Source organism: Corvus hawaiiensis, chromosome 6 (genome assembly GCF_020740725.1).
Source record: "Corvus hawaiiensis isolate bCorHaw1 chromosome 6, bCorHaw1.pri.cur, whole genome shotgun sequence".
In the NCBI taxonomy this organism is placed as follows: Eukaryota; Metazoa; Chordata; class Aves; order Passeriformes; family Corvidae; genus Corvus; species Corvus hawaiiensis.
Genome location: NC_063218.1, coordinates 32,120,169 through 32,140,046, shown reverse-complemented (window position 1 = coordinate 32,140,046; position 19,878 = coordinate 32,120,169). Strand labels below are relative to the sequence as shown.

The 19,878-nt window shown below is 34.6% G+C and overlaps 1 protein-coding gene across 6 annotated transcripts in view; it reads left to right on the top strand.

The window, feature by feature from the left end:
* Window positions 1-19,878, top strand: part of FMN1 (formin 1) — a 188,629-nt gene that overhangs the window by 128,831 nt on the left and 39,920 nt on the right. For all 6 annotated transcript variants that reach the window (XM_048305986.1, XM_048305987.1, XM_048305985.1 and 3 more), the window contains 2 exons: window positions 531-651; window positions 13,902-13,994. In XM_048305986.1, the coding sequence (XP_048161943.1) occupies window positions 531-651; window positions 13,902-13,994 (214 nt within the window). The remainder of the gene's footprint in view (window positions 1-530; window positions 652-13,901; window positions 13,995-19,878) is intronic.

The following is a 19,878-nucleotide window of genomic DNA, read 5'->3' as shown; positions in this document are numbered from 1 at the left end:
GTTCTATACAGACTTTAACCCCTGTGATTTATTTGGCCACATAAACCTTCAACTGTGTATTTTTATCTGTGTGAACTGCTTGAGGAAATGTATGAATAGGGTTTTCAATTAATGCTTATAAAGTGTGTGTGTTTTTAATGAATTGTGAGAGTGAAACCACAAACTTTTGGGCATAAGATCACTTCTTGCATTAAAATGGGCATTCCTGTTATCTTTTTTTAAGAAACTTCTAATCCCTTATCTAAACCTTTATTGACATAAAATTAACTGAAATGTTGTGAGTTTAATGTTTCAAAGTTCAAATTGAGCACAGTTTGCTTTACAACATCTAAAAGGAAGTTTCAATACTCAGAATGGTCAGTATTTAATCTTGAATGAGATGTTGTTTTAGCAAGAGTGATTTAAAATATGTTATTTTTGTAATTTTATAACACTGTTTCATAGATGAGAATTTTTAAAAAAAAGTATTTTATTTCACTGGAAGTGCATTCAATTTTCATAGTGGCCTGTTTGTTTGTTTGTTTGTTTAGGAAGCAGGAACAGACAAGAGTATTTTTCCTTTACCAGAACCACAAGATTTTTTCCAGGCCTCCCAAGTTAAATTTGAAGACCTAATAAAAGACTTAAGGAAACTGAAGAGAGATCTAGAAGGTAACTGGGAACTTTCACATTTGTTCTGCTAACAACAAAGTGCCACTTAAAATGTGATCTTTATGAGGTTTTCTTATTGCTAATTAGGTTTATAGTGTTGATTCATTTAGAGTTTTTACACTGTGGCACAAATTACTCACATAAATTAGAAAGAAAAAAAAATTTAACTCATGACTTAATAAAAATGAAAGTAGAGATCCTGAAAAGTAATTTTCCCTTTTACAATCAAAAGGCCCCTAAAGAAATCTTTCTGAATATTTCTTTAGCTATGTGTCAATTTTCCTCTGGCTTCTCCAGAACTTTGTGTTTAACTGTAGATATCTGTTAGCTCCATAACATAAATACTTTCTTCAGTACTTGTATAACAACAATTTAAAAGCTACAAGAAAGAGTTGAATACTATTAATGTAGAAATAAAACACAGCTTGCCAAGGCAGAGCAAAGGGAAATGGAAAGCTCCAGTTCAAAATATTTTCACCCTGGGACATAAAATAAACATTTAAAAATGTTTATTATAAAGAGGGGCTCAGAAACCCAACTCATCTATCAATCAAGGTACTGAGTGGAAATAAAGTAGGAAGGGTTGTTCTCTTAAGTATTCCAAGCAGTTTCTTTTCTATTTTGTGCTGCATACAATTTTCTAAAATAAATTCAGCAAATGATGACTCAATATTTTAAGCCTTTTTCTTGTTACAGAAAAGTTTGTTACTTTACTAAGGCAGTTCTGTGTAGAAGATGGAGTTTAGGAAGAGAATCTGCATAAAAACCTGTAAAAACTTCTACATTTAGATTTACATCTTTGCACCAGAATGGAGGAGTCCTTTTATAATCAGTGTTGAACAAGATAATTGTTTTCAAATTTTTTCAATATAAGGTGTTGAAAACCATTACAAAATAGTTTATCCTTACAGCTAGGAATTGCTGGATTAGGTCACTGCCATTCTTAGGATAATTTCAAAGGTTAATAGTGGTAGGAAAGTATCAGTTGTTGTTTGTTCGACCCGGGCATAAGTGAGTGCTCTATCTCCTCTCATCGCTTGGCCCTGTAAGCCCCTTGGCCTGCCCTCTTTTTGGGCTAGTTTTTACAGAAACATGATCTGTGTTTGATCTTGTACTTTTTCAGCATGTAGTCCTGCTGTCATACATCTTAGTCGTGCAGGATCTGCATTGAGGCTGGGACATTCACATCATACTTGTTCGACATTGCAAAGACAGACAGCGAGTAGGAAAAGCTAAACTCTTTAAGTCTTACAATAAAAACTTCAGCTTTCTTGGAATCAATGATTTCTGTTTTCTAAACCAAGTTTTTGTAGCGATTTATAGCAAATCTAGAAAAACTGTTATGTTGAGGTTGTTTTCATAATTCTTTGTGAAGGTGTATGTTAAACCCAGCCAAAGCAATTAACATACAAAGTTAATGACAACAAAGATTTGAAACCAAAAAGGTTGTGGAAATGTTTTCAGATGTTGGTATTTTATCACTTAGAAATATGCAACAGATTCAAACAAGCATTCCTGTGATTGTTTCTCTTACATTTAAACAAAGAAACAATCACTTATATAAGACTTTATCTTTTTCAAACATTCCCTTTCAAATTTTTTTCTTCAGTTAATGCTCTAGTTAATTTTTAAATCAAAATTTTAATTGAAGAGGTTATAATTTTAACACGTACAACAAAGATTTGATGAGTCTCTGTAGTTTATTGTAGCCATTAAAAAGTTGTGGCTGCTGGCAGAATACCAGTGAAAGTCTAAAGCTGAAACAGATGTGAGTAGCAGAAACCAAGTCCAGAGAAGCGTCGGGCCCAGCTATCCAGACAGGCGCGGCCCTTTAGATGTAAATAATTTGAACAATATTAACCGGGGCTGCCTCTGTTATAGGGTACATTGGATTTATTTCACAGTTTGTTGGCTAAGGTAGTTTCAAGCAGATTACCTTGGAAGTGGGATGAGACAAAGGTAATAAATGGAAGAGGGGTTTTCATTGTGTCATTAGGGAATGAACTAATGTTCCTGTTAGTGACTTACCTTTTTTTCTGGGATTTGTAAGGAATGATTAACAAAAAAAGAAGTCTATCACTTCTTGCAACTGAAACGGCAATTTTGATAGCTACTTTTCATAGTAGTTGTCATTTAGTATTTAAAAATATTGTAAACTAGTATTTGACTAGTTTATCAAGGCATTCATTTATGTTTCTAACATGGATATTAACATAGGAAAGAAGGAGTTATCGTGAGTGTTGTGTCTTAATGGTATAAACCTCTGGTTTGAAATATGTAGACACTGTGGAACCGAAAGTTCAAATCTAGATGGAGCACAAACCCTTTCATCCTTTTCAGATAAACAGATTGAGTTCCATACAATTTGCTATTTTGAAATCTTTCAGATTAGACTTTAAAGGTGCCAACTAACTTTATTCTGAAGGGATTAGACAGAAGTTAGAATCAAAAATTCAAAAAAATTTTCGGAGAACCTTAATCCAACAGGTTTTTAAAACATATTCCAGAACAACTTTTTAATCATGACCGTTTTAGGTTAAAAAGAATGAGAAACAAAGATATGCATTTGATATAGGCTTTTAAGAGGAAAGAAGTGAGTATTAGATGGTGAGATGAAAATTTTGGAGTGAAATCTGGTTCCGCTCTGACATCCCACTAGAAAGAAATTTCTGTAAACTCAGGTTTTTGCTCCATGTCTTGTTGGTGTACTTCCAAGGTTTTCAAATATTACACAGTATCATAAGCAGATACATTTATTCATTTAACACGTGCTAGCTTTCCAGTAATCTTTATAGTTATGGAAAGAAAAGGTTTTGCTTTGCTTAAGATTTTAAGACACCTTATTCCTTGTCTAGGGCAATGAATGATTTCCACGTTTTCCTTCCCCTGAGACCAAACATGATTTACCTTTTAATTTGGACAATGCCAGTTGGTATTCTTGAAATTGCTATTCTTCTGGAATTAGAACAGAATGTTTTGAATGTGTAATCATAAGAAGATTTTCAGAAAGAAAGCCACTTTACCAAGGTTTGATAGACTAGTATAAGTTTTACCATGAATCCTTTTATTAATCTATGTCCAAAGCTGAACAATTTTAATTAAATCAAAATTAATTGCACTGTAGGTTGTGTCCATCTGTCATACTCATTCCTCTTCTTTGCAATACAGTACATAAAATTTTAAAATTTTATGCTGCTCTGTTACTGAAAAGAAAGCAATATTAGATGCCTTATGTAATTTACTGTGATACTCACTATAACTTTTTTGTATTCTTGACATTAACAAATGATATTTATTGAATTGTTAGAAATGCAAACCAAGGTGTTCACTCTAAGGATTTTCAAGAGTCACACTTCTATTTCTCATAATTAATTAAATTTCCTATGAGATTGTAACATTCTGATTCCACTGAAAATCCACATACCCTTTACTTTCCCCCACTTTCATGGCCACCAGTAGAAATATTGGTTACAATTTTCGTATGAATATTTTTTTCAGTACTGTATATATGTTTTAAATTTTTATGAACTTAACTGTGTGTGAGTGTATCTGTAGGTGTTTGCACACACATGCATGACAGAAAGGAATTAATCTAAAATGAAATGGAGACTTTATGGATCTGCTGTGTAGTAGTCACTTGGAGCCAGAAGGCATGGTTTCCCGTTGGGCACCTCTTAACCTAGTTGTTGATAGATCTGTATCTTGCATAAGTATGTAACCCCAACATTTCCCCATTTAAATAGGAGAACTTCCCCAAAACTTGGGTTTATGACAACTCCATTTTGTAAAATTCCATCATCCTTATGAAAAGATTAAAAGAGAAGTAAGTAAATCTATGCATGAAAAGTTGAGAAATCTCAATGTTGTGTTGGCCATTTTCACACTGTTTTTTATACAGAATCATTACAAGTATCTTAAAATCACAGAGAAGTGCAGATTGGTGGGTTGGAATGTACATCTGGAGGTCCTGTGGTCCAGAGCCTTTGAGCAGGAATAACTTCATATTTAGATTAGGCTGTACAAGGCCATAGTCAGCTCAGTTTTTAATCTAAGGATGGAAATCACAACACCTCTCTGGGCACCTGTTCCGGTGCTTCATTGCCGTCTTGAATATTTTTCTTTATCCCATGTGAGAATTTCCTGCACTGCAACTTGTGACTATTGCTCCATTTTCTTTAGATGTGCCTTCCTCAAAAAGTCTGGCTCTGTCTTCTCTCTAGTTATTCGTTATATAGTTGAAGTGACAATCTAGATCCCCAGCCTGCTTTCTCTATACTGGACTGAACATACTTGGCTTCCCCTGCCTCTTTTTCAAGTGCTTGATTTACTTTTCATTCCTAAATGGCAGGACAATATAAATAGTCTTTTTCAGATATGTATATATATTCATGTATAAATAAAATACATTCTTGTTCACAGAAACAGGTCCAGTGGACAGGATGTGACTAGCAAACACCATGCCAGTCATGTCACTCTCTAAACACTGTTTCTTAGCACGGCTGATTAGACCCGACTGAACTGTTGCATCTACACTGTTCTCATTCAGTGCCTCTTCAGGTAGCTAGGTATCACTTTCTATTGCAAAGCATGGAAGAAAATTTAGAAATAAGAAATGGATGGAAGTTGAAAAAGGTCACTCATTCTCGATGCTTTCAGCAACTGTTACTATAAAGAGTCAAGGAGGAAACTGCTAAAAGAAAAAATAATCAGTTAATGCAGACTAAAACTCTGATTTTCCAAATTTAAAGTACTGAAAAACATCTGGAGTTATCAAGGACTATAAGGAAATATATTTATCAATAGGAAAACATACGAAGGCAGAAAAGTTTAATCGGTATTATTCACAAGAAGTTAATTTAAAATTCCAAAATGTCTTTTCCCATCAGAGTCCTCAAACTGAGTGAAAGGATTTTGCAACAAAATGTCCCTTAATTAACTATAGACTGGTTTTGTTCTAGAGATTAATTGATGTTTTCAGTTAATCGATTGAGGTAACTTCAGCTCTCATTGGATTTCTGCGTATGCATAGATGGAGAAATTAATTTGATGTGTTATCATTTAGTCAGGTGGAATTACTTAGTTCATGCATAATACAGCCTTCTAAAGTCTGTTCTGCGGACCAGTGTTCTAGTGTAATCATGATACAGCTCAAGGATCAATCAATAGCGCAAGGATTGCAGTGTCAAGGGGTTTTATCTATTGTTTGATTTCCTTGATAGTAAGGTTACTGGAGCACATCATGAAAATTCTAAGTATTGTATCGGGTTTGAGTATTAACTTTCTAAATATCTTGTAGTATCAATAGCTACTTCTCAATAACAGATGATTGTTTATTCATACAGGATAGTATTCAAAAAGTATCAAACATGCTCTTCTAAAATATTTTCAACTAATTGAAGCCTTAGTCTAATTTAAATAAAATGTTTTAAGTCAGTTAAAAAGAGGGGCTTAAATGTCTGACTAACATACATATCAAAAAATCTTCAGGAGCAGAGAAGTTATATGATAATTTACAGGACCTACTTGCTTCTTTTTTCCTCATGTTAGTTATATGTTCCTTAAATTTTTGGAAGTGCAAGCAAGTAGAATTTTGAACTGTGTGGTGGAACATGAGGAGCCAAATAGATGCATGTGTTATTTCTTTAGGTAATAGCATAAAAGAAGCATGTTGTTTTGTATGTGGTTTCACTGTTTTTGCACAGTCCAATATTTACATTATCTATTTTGAGGCAATGCAGAATAATGTAAGGAGAAGAGCAAATGATGGCTTTGTACCGGAAAAGTTGGGGTTCATTTGTGCAAGAGTTGACCCTCTTTCTTTCTCAGAGTGACCCTCTTTTCTTTCTCAGAGTTTTCTGAGCACTTTTTGAATAGTCTCTTGCCTTAGCAGGATGAGATGTATTTCAGTTTGTTTTGATTTAGAAAGATCCAACACAGGCATTAAAAATGCATTTTCTATATGTGCATTGGATTTTATTTTATAACAAAACTAACTTTTTGACAGTGTTCCACTGGTAATGTTCATATGTGAATACATTTAGTAGGAATTCTTCTAAGTGGATCATTTCTTAAAATTTCATTAGAATTTTTAGGTTTTGATTTAAAAAGATAGTATGGAATGCTTTAAATAGCATTCAGATATATAATAGAGGAGCAAAGCAGTAATGTTTTTGAAGAGTTTATTCCCTGAAAGCAGATGTCTGCATGTGTGCACAAAGGCACAGGGAGAAAGCTTTCAGTTGGTTAAACAATGGCATGCTGTTAATTTTTTCTTTTTTTTTTCTTTGGCTAAAGAATTCTCAGAAATTTTTTGTTAAAAATCATTCTGCAAATGTTAAGATTCTAAAAGGAATCTTGGGAATACCACAGTTAAGATTTTCTGTGCAGTTTTCTGTGTGCCCTTTTAAATAAATAAACACGTGTGCATGTTAAGCATTAGTTAGGTAACTATGAAGGATGCTTCTGGGAGCAGGTAGTATACATCTGGGAACAGGAGGAATATTGTCCCCATCAATGTGTGTGATGGATAACGAATTATGTAGTTTGGAGAGTGTTAAATACTAGTGTTGGGAGGAATGGTGACTTCATACTTACGGACCTCATCAGCTTTTCCTCTTTGTGGAAGCGTGCAGTAAAAGACAAGACAGATTTCTGCTAGAATTGAGACAGTCACATATCAAAGATTGAAAGTGCATTAGTTCAGACCGTGGGATACAAATTAGTAATAGTAGGGCTAATTAGCACTTCGAGAAGTGTTCCTGCTAATATTGCAGGTAGTTTATGAATTTACGTGATTTTAAATCTAAGCTGAATGCTCGAGCTGAATCAAACTTCTACCTACTTGGTAGAAAAATTAATTAGGTCAAACTTTATGATCTGTCTTGCACATAAAATCAGAGATCTGGCAATAGAGAGGAAAATAGGGGATCACTTCTGGCTTCTACAGTTTCAGCTCATAAACTGTTTCAGCCATTGCCCAAATCTCTTCTATCTGATCCCTTATTCAGTATGCTAAGTGATAAAATGTTTGAGTGTTTGAAAGGTCTTTTTTTTTTTTTTTCTTAGCACTGTAAAAATCCTAGCTCACCTGATGAAAATATTATTCTTGCTTCTTAAAAATGTTGTCTCCCTCCCAATTACCCTCTTCAGTTTCAAAGTATTCACTATTTTGTACTGTTCGGAGAGAAGAGAAGTGTTCCAGTTTCTCAGCAGATTCTGCTAGCACACAGTTCTACGCTCTTGACAGATCTTAATGATGTGTGGAGTTCTGTATGTTTGGATCTTGACACCTAACAAAAATTTTCTACTAATCATGTGTGCTGGAATCACTTAAAGGAATCTTACAAAGACTTGACTGGAAAATTATGAGGCTTAGTCATTATAATCATTTATATGTACTGTTCAGTCCCTTGCACTGTGCTTCTCTGCTGAAGGGTGCCCTGAATGTAAACTACCATTTCAGAAGGAGTACATTAAGCAGAGGCTCAGATACGTTGCTATGGTGTGAAAAATATTTAGTTTTACTAGCAGTCTTTGTTCATTTTGCTAAATGTAGTCTTGGGAAACAATTTTAACAGAAAGGTTTTTAAATGATTTATGTAAAATATTGATGCCCTTTCACCAAACAAGGAGCTAAAAAATTTTCTTTTAGGTTAGTTGAAACTAATGCAGACCTGAAAGTTCCTCTGTATGCCATCACCAACTTTAAAAGTTCAAAATGCTGTTGAACTTAAAATAAAGCCCCCTCAAAAGACAAAGGTAGAATATCTGATCAAACTTGTGAGAATTGTCAAGATGTCTGTCTCCTTCAGAACAGGTGAACTTTACAGCGTGTTTTGTGTGCCACTTTCCACATCTTAGGACTTAGTACTGAAATGTTTTTTCTGTCTCATTTATATATGACAGCTAGACAACATAACAAATACTTGTTTCTGTGTGTCACGAGGAAATGTGCTTCAGACAAAGACTGGACTTTTTTCTTATTATCTTCTATCCTCTGAAATTATTTTTTTAAGAAAAGAAAATTATTAATATGTGAAGAAGATAATTGTATGTAGAAGCACATTTCTTCTAAATTAGCTGAAAATATCTTCACAGAACAGTAGCTAAGCAAGCAATTAATAGGTTGGAATGGTATATTTAGTTTTATGTGTGCTAATACTTCTATGCATTAAATTGTTAACCTTTATTTAAGACCATAAAAACAAAGCTTGAAAACAGAGTCCTACCACAATCTGATGCCCTTTTACATTTTTCTCAGATATTTTTGTCTCAGAAAACTTCTCACCCCACTTCACAGCTCTGGCTTTGGTGATAGAGATTGAACATTTGTGTGTTCCTATTATTGATGTGTGTACATGTATCAATATGTGTCAAAAAGGGCAAATACTGTCTCTGAAACTTTTCTGAGTCAGCAGCAGCATAGCTTCTTGCAGCTGGAAGTTGTTAAAATTCTTACCATGCTCCCACGGAATCAATATGAATATCTTCCCTTCTGTACATTATTTAAAATTCTATCTAAAAAGAAAATTTACATGCAAGTTTATTTACAAGTGCAAAAGCTGTAGAGAGTGCAGAATGTATTAAATTAACAATATCACGTGAACAACTCCAGTAAGTAGGTACCTAAGTGTGTATAATAAGAGAATATAACCATATCCTGCAACAGTGTCCAATGGGTAAACATTCATCTCCAATAACTATTTAGCTGTTTCCAAGCAAGTTGTTTCCAAGCAAGAAAATTAATACAGCAAAACCAAAGGAAATAAATCATAAGAAAATTGTATCACACTTGCTGAACAATACAAATTTATGCATTTTATCTGAGGTTTATTAGGTTTTTATTTGGGTGTGTAGATCCATGTAGTGTAACAGGTTTCTGCACTGTAAAATATCATGGATTCTCTCATACAGAAATTTGGGGTTATTTAGCACTACATTAAATTCATTTGCAATCAATTTCATGATTTCAAGTGTTCTTCGAAACAGAAAAGGTCAGGGTTCTAAAAAAGAATTATCAAATAGTAATCCTTATGTCAAAGATGCTTGCATTGTAACAAAATAAAAGAGCAGGCTTGGCAGTATAACCTGCCATACTCTGAACGGACAGGAGCAGGGGAGGTTTAGCAGCTCTTACAAAGGCGTAACTCATAGGGGATAGTGTCAGTGACAGGTTTATAGGAATTCATGGTGTTGATACTTGGTTTTGCTGTCAGGCTGATTCCTGTAAATGCTGCTGGTGGGTTCTGGTGAGTAAATAGTTAGTAATTTACTGTTATCAACTTTAAACTATTTCTGGTTTTGCGTTTACTTTAAAAATGGTGCTTAAAAAATTCCAAATCATGTCTGATTGACACAGAAATGCTCTTTACGTGAAAGTTTGTTTATGGGCCATGATTCTTTTGACAGATTTACAAGTGTCTGTGGAGTTTTAAGACTATTTCCCAATAGACATTAAGTGAGAGACATTCTATTTTGTAAATATTTTCACTTATATTGGGGATTTTTAAAGAACTTTTTGAGCCAAGTACTGCATTAAATCTGAAGACAGTGGCAAACTGATAATCAGCAGTTTCCAGCTTTGTTTTAATGTTTTGCTAATGCTTTCCATTTCTGTGGCCAAGATTTGTAGTGGGTGAAGCATGATGTACATCCAACAATTTGTAAGGGCTTTCAAATACTTTTGCACACTTGTATTTTCCTTTTTTTTTTTTTTTTTTTCCAATAGCTCATTTAGAAATAAACAATTTTCAAAGTAGCATATTAAATTCAATTTCACTAACATACAGCTCATACCAAGGAAAAGAACCAAAAGTTTATTACATTAGCGGAGAATTTGCATCTGTTTGAACTCAGTAATGCTGAAACAGGTTTTTATTTTCCCCAAAGATTATTTTGGAATGAGATGGTGAGGGAAGTGTATATGTGGTGTTATAGCTGTCAGCTTCCTCAGAATTCCCGCATATTCCTCAGAATTTCATACATTTTTTCAGCTTTTCAGTATGTGTTTAAAAGGAATGCATAATAGGACCCTTTACCTCCAAATCATTCTAATAAAAACTTTGCTGACATAATTTTCTTTTAAAGAGGAAAAGGTTTTTACTTAAGTGAATATGAGAACAAAATATAAAGAATAGATGTAATATTCACTCATGTTACAGTATTTTCATCAAGGAAAATCAAAACAATCAATGGAACTAGACTTCCCAGTTTTAGGAGTTTTTTATATAATGTTTGGCATGACTTTTTTTTTTTTTTAACAGTATGTTTCAAGTAAATAAAAAAACAACTAACCAAAAAGCCTTATATAACAGGAAATTCAGTGAGTGCTAATTACCAGAAACCTTTTTTATTATGTTGTGTAGAACTGAGGTAGGTCATACAGTTGAATGGTAGACTTCCACCATGACTACGAAAGCAGCTTGACAAAGACCACCTGACTTTAATATGTATCATTACAACTGCCGTTTTAATCAAGAACTTCACATTAATGGTGTCATTAAATGCTTTTTTCTCTTCAAAATATGTCTTTTCTTGTATCTGAATTGTGATTCCTTTGAACACACTTCCATCATTCCTTGCCATATTGATTCCCTAGCAAATCTGATCACGTTCTAAGGTTCTTCAGCCTAAAAGATCTCTTTTTAAGGCTTTACAATAATGTAAATTACTAGAATTTGCCAGCATTTACTTAACTTCTTATGTCTCTTTCAGTTTCATTGTTTCAAGATGACTTAAGCATTTGAAACTCATATCAGCCCATTTCACTTCATCTCAAACTTTTAGGGTTTTAATCAGCATCCTGATTCACTTACTGTATGTCATCTGTCCAATTTCTCTTCATTTCTGTGCCTTTCTTCTTACTGTTCCTCTCCCCTCATTCCAAATATTGATCTCCTTGTTAGGGGTGTTAGGATTCTTAAGAATTCACTATCCAAATCAGTTTTTCTTCTGTAATGCTCTATGTGTTGGTACTTCTTAACCAGATTTTCCTTAGTTTTTGTCATCTAACCTTTTAAGGTTAATGTTAGTAATCTCAATTTAAAAAAAAAAATTGCTGAAGGTGGTTTCGATGTACTTTCTTTTTACTTTAAGAACAGTTTATCCTAGTCTTGGTCACTTAAATACATGGGACCTACCTTTCTAAATCTTGTGTTGTTAAAGCTTGTAGGAAGCATCCAGAAAGCTTTCAATGCTTCAGATGATGCATTAGCAACACCATATGTTTTGGAAAATGCCTTTCTAGAGTATATTAGAGTGTGTTAGATACTACTGTACCTACAAGCTTATTAGTCTAATACATAATCATAGAAATTTAATTCTGTATAGATTTATATAAATTTATGTAAGAGTATTATAAAAGAATTACTGGTTTACAATTGTTGCAACCTTACATGACTGTAATAATCATGAGCATTTGCAGTGTTCCAAATGCCTGAACATATTATGTATACTATATTACTTTTACAGTTTTGTCATTTTATATTTATCCAAAATAGTTTCTAAATAGTTCCTCATTATTTTGTGTATATTTGTTTAAACAAAAAGGAAGAACACAAACCTATAGCTGTTACTTTGTTCAAACTTACAGCCAGAAACTTAAAATACTATCTCAGTTATTTTACTAGATTTTTTCCACCTACAAAATTCTAATGTCTGTTGTCTTCCAAAGTAGACAATTTCTTCAACAATTTGCTTGATTGGAATCTCTTTCTAGTTCTGTAGACATAAATATTAAGTATACACACATTTCAACCAGTGTATTATAACAGTCACAGAAAGTTCAAATTTTTAGTGGTAAGCAGCATGTATCATAAGAAAATAATTTTAAGATGTCATATAAACTTCCCTGATTTTGGATTTTTTTTTTTGCTTAATTTTAATTATTAAAGACACATAACTGAGCAGCTAATAAAAGACTTTCTTTCCCAATCTAGTATGGCTAAATTACCATTCTATTCTGCCTACTATGTGGCATACAAACAAATATTCGTTAACTTCACACGGAATCATTTGAAAGGTTCGTCATATGCTACAAGTTACAAAACTACAGATTAAAGATAGACTGTGGCCCAGGCCATTTTTCACAACCTACATGAGTCGTGGAGAGTTGCTAAATTAAAGTATACTCTTAGGTGGGAACGAGTATTTTCAGTATTTTTCTGATAAGAATTGTCCTAATGCATTTCTGCTCTCAATTAATTGAAAAGCTGTGGTTCTTTTCAGTACATCCTGATGGTCCAAGGGTATTATAAGCACAATACTCCTTGCACAGTAAAATATACGCATATCTTTTCAACCTTCCGTTGACTTTTTACACTAAATTGCAAATTTAAATTAATGTGACATTTAAATTACACAGCCTCAACTTGTTTCCACAGTTTTGCATTAATTTTTGTTTAATGGTGGTAGCAATATGGTGTGAATACAGTTCATGCAGCCAAACTGTAAGTCTTAGGTTTAACTCCAAAATAAGTTTCCATCTAAATTTAGCTTCTTGGGAATGAAAAGCTGTGGAAGAAAAATTCTGTAGTGGTTCATAAATTCAGTTGCTAAATGGAAACTAATTTCATTTTGATTTCTGTCTCCCATCACCTTTAATGTGGAACACTGGAATGCACTAAGTTTACTAGAAGTTCTAGGCCTGTTAAAATTCACTGGCAAAAAAAAAAGTTTTTTAGAAATTGGCATGGCATCAGTTCTTGAAATAGCAGATAGATTAAATAGTAAACGAATTGCACTTACATTTAAGTTAAATTTCTTACATACTTCAGCTGTTTCGTGTCATGGTCTGGGGATGGAATACTTAAGTAATGCTGAATTTCTGCATCTGTTTCAGGAAAAATGGTTGAGTATAGGATGCCTGGCACTGATTGATTAAAATCAGTCCAGATACAAGGCGTCCTCCACTCACCACAGGAAAAGACTTTAAAGCTTTAAATTACCATCTAGAATTAGTGTGTGAGGGAGGCTGTGTTAGTAGCAAGCCTTAGCACATTGCAGGAGTTTTAGGACAAATTCCTTACTAAAGATGGATTCTACTCTTTTAACACATACAGAATTTTTTTATTTAGTATGTTAAACTAGTATTGGTATTTTTTATTTTAATGTAATTGCTGGATTCCTTAGTGCTTATTTATTACCTCTAAAGTAAGTGCAGGTGACTAATTTAGACGTAGACTCCTATGGTGGTGAAATCTACTTTTGGTACATTACTTCTGCCATAAATGTGTCTCATCTTCTTTTTGTAGCCTCTGAAAAGCAGATGAAATTAGTTTGCAGAGAGTCTTCTGAAGAGCATCTCCAGCCCTTCAAGGAGAAATTAGAGGAATTCTTCCAGAAAGGTAACCACATCTGAAAAAAAACTTACTGCCAAATAGTGTAATGGTTTACAAAGTTATGTATAATGTAAGCTGCATAAAGTATCTGTTTCCTCTGAAAATTCCTGTGGATTATGTTCCTAATGGGCCTAATATACGTTAATATATGTTGATATATGTTATACAGATCTTAGACGTCACTTGTCAAGGATAATCACTCTCTTGATCTCACCCATTTCCCATTGGTTATTTTGTGCTTTGTTCTTTACTATTATTTGTAGGCAAAATGAAAAATATATTCATCACAGACCAAATTTATCAGAGGAAATATAAAGCTTCAAAGACTTATAAAAGACTAGAGCAAAAGACACTCTTTTAGAGAAAGTCCACAATATACATGTCATCTTTTCTCACTAGTGGGAGCTTATGAACTGACTGACTCATATTTAAAGATTTTGTCTTGTGTGAGACAGAAATAAGCATTAGGAAAAGTGATTTACTAGCTTAGAGTCTGGAGACGGTGGGTGAAAACCAAAGTACAATTTAGTCACCAGTTGAAAACAATGTAAATGCAGGTTGCTGTTGAAAACAGCAGTCCTGCTCCCTCATGTTTCCCATACTGTGTTCCCCATCACCTGCTTCTGCCAGCACCATTGCTTCTGGAGCTGTGCAAAATATATACAGGAAGACACTTCCCCCCCTCTCCTTGTAGGAGTACAGTCTTTTTAGGTAAACAAAACAAATTCTGTATTTTTGACAGTTAAGAATTTAATTGTATTTCTCATAGAAATGGTGAACAGTTTAATAATTTGCTATTTGAGAAGTCATTTGAACTATCTGAATATGCTCATCCAGACAGAATATTAGTGATCATTCAGATTGTTGTAATAATTTATTAATTAGCTTAATCTTTTTTATGAAGATTGTCCTAATGTCTTTTTAATAACTTTGTTTCATGAGGCTATCTTGTGTAAATATTTTGTGTAAATACAAATGAAAATGGGCTGTTTCAAAAGTAGCAGTTAAATTGTACTGTTAAATAAACTAATACTCTCCTTTACCCTTCTCCCAGGCCATGGAGCTCAATGGATATATTTATTTGATAAATTTTTTTTTAGTTGCAAGTGTATTTGGATGGTATTTAAGCAGCAAATTCCTTGCCACAGAACTTCTAAAACAAAAAATGTAATGGAAATCTTTATGTCACTGCAGGACAGTTTTATTGTCTTTCTAATGTATTTAACTGGAAATTTTCACTTACAGTTTGACAATAATATCAAGATTATTATTGTACTACATGTATATATATATGTTTGTATTTCTGCAGAACCATTATGATCTCCAGCATGTTTCTTGATCTAGCTTGCCAAAGTATTGTAGTAATTCAATTTTGCCCAGGTCTTGCCAAGACCCTAACCAAACGGTGTCTTCCACAATCACATCACAGATTCTGAGATTCTCACTGCACCCTGGATCTCATGAGGACTGTTGTGGTTCAGGCAGAGTTGGCAGCTTAGCACCACACAGCTGTTTGCTTGCTGCCCCTCCATGGGGAGGCAAAGAGGGGCGGAAGGGTGAATGAAAGAAAACTAATGAGTTGAAATACAGACAATTTAATAGCGAAAGCAAAAGCTGTGTGAACAAGCAATGCAAAATATGGAATTCAATCAACTCCTTCCATCAGTGAGCAGGTGTTCAGCCATTTCATAGAATCATTAAGGTTGGAAAAGGCTTCTTAAAAATCATCAAGTCCAGCCATTAACCTAACGCTGCCTGTTCCACCACTAAACTGTATCCCTAAGCACAACATCTGCACTCCTTTTGAACTCTTCCAGGGATGGTTATTCCACTACTTCCCTGGGTAGCCTGTTTCAATACTTGATAACTCTTTCAGTGAAGAAATTTTTCCCAACCTCCAGTCTGAACCTCCCCTGATGCATTTGTCCTATCACTTGTTACTTGGGAGATGAGACTGACCCCCACATGGCTATACTTCCAGGCTAAACAACCCCAGCTCCCTCAGCTGCTGCTCATCAGACTTGTGCTCCAGACCCTTCCCCAGCTCTGTTGCCCTTCTCTGGACACACTCCAGCACCTCAATGTCTTTCTTGTGTGAGGGACGTAAAACTGACCACAGGATTCAAGGTGTGGTCTCACCAGTGTCTAGTACAGGGGGTTTTGTCACTTCCCTTGTCCTGTTTCCCACAGTATTTCTGAGTTCCATTTAGAGCACACATTTCTAAATTTCCCATTACCAGGAGAGCAGGACTTCATCATGCATAACCACTACTTGGGAAGACAAGCATCATAATTCTGAACTTCTCCCCTACCTCCTCCTTCTTTTCCAAGATTTATTTCTGAGCATGATGTCATGTGGTATGAGTTATCCCTTTGGTTGATTTGGCTTGGCCCCTCCCAACTTCTTGTTCATCCCCAGCCTGCTTTCTGGAAATCAGCATTAGAAATAGAGAAGGCCTGAATGCTGTGCAGGACTGTTCAGCAATAGCTAAAACATGGATGTTATCAACGCTGTTTTGGTCACAAATCCAATCTACAGCACTGTAGGAGTTCCCTGTGAAAAAAGTTAGCTCCACCAGCTAAAACCAGCAGAAGAAATAGCAAATCATGTTAACACAGTCTTAAAAAGTATAAAGACAATCCAGTACCTGGTATCTCCTGCAATGCTGAGCTACCTTTTTTATCATACTCCACTTTCTGATGAGTGGAATATTATATAAATACCCAGTTGATCTTGGAAGAAGACTAGTTCTGCTTTAGATAAAATTGCAGTTTAATTATGCATTATCATTTCAAACAGAAAAACATATTCTTCCAAATATTTTCTATGTTTATGCCTATTGATGTGGAAATTGAGATATATTTTATCCTTATGTGTGTGAATAATGTATATATTTAAAAAAAGAAAGAGGTTACAGTCCTGCATGGTGTCCTGGAACAAGGAGTTCTATATATTATTTTTTATTGGACCTCACTTGTTTCGTGAGATCTCTTGTATACTAGAAAGAGCACATGGATTACTTACTTGTCCACTTTTAATTATGTTCCCTTGTTCTACTTTTGCGTTATAAAGTTATGCTTTATGGTATCTAATCAGACACACTTAATTTTGTATAATTTAACTTCTCATCTTTTGACATCTTACTCTACCTTATTCTGAAATGAGTTTTCAGTAGGCTGTCAAATTCTATAGTGATTGACTCTCTTTTTCTGTCAGTCACCTGATTGATTTGAGTCTTTATAATGGTGAACAGTACTTTCTGTGGCATTAGAATGCAAATCCTCTAAAATTCCACACAGAAGATAGGGAAAAATAACACAGAAACCCATCTTGATTTATGTCACTAGAATAGGCATTGGACAAATGTCAAGCTCAGAGGTGTCTGCAAACTCAGCTGCTTCTCTGAAATTAGGAGTTAGCTGATAATACTGAGCATCCGATAAGCGTCTGTTTTCAGTTTTGTTTATCTAAAAAAGAGTTGTGGCTGATAAGCAAACATAAGAAAAAATTGTCTGTTCTCTTTCTGCCAGCTCACAGCAAGTATCCAAAACTCAGATGCTTTTCTGAAACTTTTGGCGTGAAAATAGGGCTGGAACTCATAGATATTGAGGTTTTTCCCACACGCGCAATTCCCATCATTTCTAGTCGACGCGAAGTTGGAAATACTGTAAGGAAAAAAGTCCTGATTTGCTTATACTGAAATGTTTACATTTCCTAATTATAATTAATACCAATTAAATCTAATACTTGCTGTGTTGTAACAAAAAACACTGAGAGTGTTATGGAGACTGACATTCTAAAATGCTAGAGGGGATAAACTGTACTTCTGCTGATGTCAGTGCTGGTTTGTATAACTGGATGTAATGTAGCCCAGTGCCTTCAACAGGGAATTAGGTGCCAGAAGCTTTGGGTTCCGTTCCCAGTTTAGCTGCTTTGTATGTGGTGCTAGCAGAGTTGGTTGATGTCCTTTTCAGAGAGTGCCGTGTTTTCTGGTACACAGAAGGTTAAGTAATGATTCTTGCTGGTTATTGTAGTGAAAGAATCTTTGTCAAGTACTTTTTGAATCTCACATGAAAGACATCTTATGTAAACTGTCTTAATGCTTCACTAGTTGTACTTGATATGCCTATGCTTTTTGGAAAAGGCTTAGATTATTCTCAAAGTTGAAATAATCTTTAGTAAATCTAATTATATCATGCGCAACAAATTATATTAGTTTTTCTATAGTATGGAGACCTACTAATTATTATGAATTAATATTCACTTACTGTATTTCCATTGAAATTACTGTATGGGGCGGTTAAAAAGATGTTCATAATTATTTTCCGTTTAAATTGCCGTGATATGCAAGAAGGCCTTTGAAATCATGAAATTATTGTGTTGTCTGGAATGCTCTTTAATTCATTAAATTCTTGCTCAGAATTTCTTAGAAGAAAACTCCTCTGTTGATATGAAACTATCTCACACAAAAAAAATCAGAATAGTTATATGACTATGAGAAAGATGCAAAATACTCTATTTTGAGATGGAGAAAAAGAAGATTTTGGTTACTACAACTGTGCAGCTCACTAGAAGAAATGCTGGCCATTAACCATTGGTGTTTTCCATAGTGTTTCTTATTCTCCTTGTGCATTCCCTCAAGAATAATACAAACCAGAAAGCAAATGGCATACAGGATTAGGTGACCAATGTTAATTAAATTTATTTTTTATTTTGCTGCTTGACTATTTCATATTGTTTGTCCATTTTAATAAATGTAGAAACAAATAGCACAGATTCATGCAGGATCTTGCAAAATCTGTTTCCACATTCTTCTTCAGTGGATCCAGGTCAGAAAGCATGTAAAAACTTCAATCTGTGCTTGGGTTCCTCCCTCATGTACTGGAATGTGAAAATGAAAGAGTCTTTATGCTTCATAGCAGTTAGCATAGCAAGAGCATAGCTGCTTCTCTTCATTTCTCTAAGAATAAAGCATCTTGGTGATGAAGACTGTGCTAGTACAGGAATTTGTTTAATTTAGGACAGAGTCTGGGAAGCGAGTAGTCTGATGTCAAGACAGAACAGTTTTTGAAATTCTTTAGTCGTGGAAAGCAAAGCTATTTGGGAAAGGTGCATGATACACTGAAGTGACCAAGGTAACAAGCAAGATGGAGAGAGGGAGGGATTTGTCAAATAGAGTAGTCATTGAGATTAATCCCAAAGAAGAAGAAATTGCACTATGTTTAGAATTCTAGCCTAACATTTGGGAAACATCGCTTAGAGTAATTGCTTTGCTACAACTGCTGTGTGTTGTATACTACATAAAAGGTCAACACTGTGCTATCTATGGGACTATGCAATAGAAAAATAGAGTCATAGACCAAACTAGTCACTGCAGCAGTCTGTCGGGAGCTAGTGAATTTTTCAGACAAGCTTAGCAACCATATGGAAACAGTCTGCAAATCCACTCTTAACTGCTGAGTGATTTCTTCTCAATAATTTTAGCCAGGCTGCAGTAGCTACCTGGGCATGCATCCAGTCCAATGCACTTTCGAATGCTTTTCTGGTACAGAACAGGAGTTTTGATCCACATATCCTCATTTGCCTGTTGAAGTGCACCGCAGTGGATTGTTGAGGTAGTCCATTGGGAAAGAAAATAGGAAATAAATTCTGTTAGGAAGGCCATTATGGCTGGAGCTGAGAGTTAGGGCTGTTCAGCCTAGAGAAGAGAAAGCTTTGGGGAGACCTTACAGCAGCCTTCCAGTATCTAAAGTGGGCTGGTCGAGAGCTGGAGAGGGACTAGTCACTAGGATATGCAGTGATAGAACAAGGGAGAATGGCTTTAAACTGAGGAAGTGTAGGTTTAGATTAGATTAGATATTAAGAAGAAATTCTTTACAATAAGGTTGG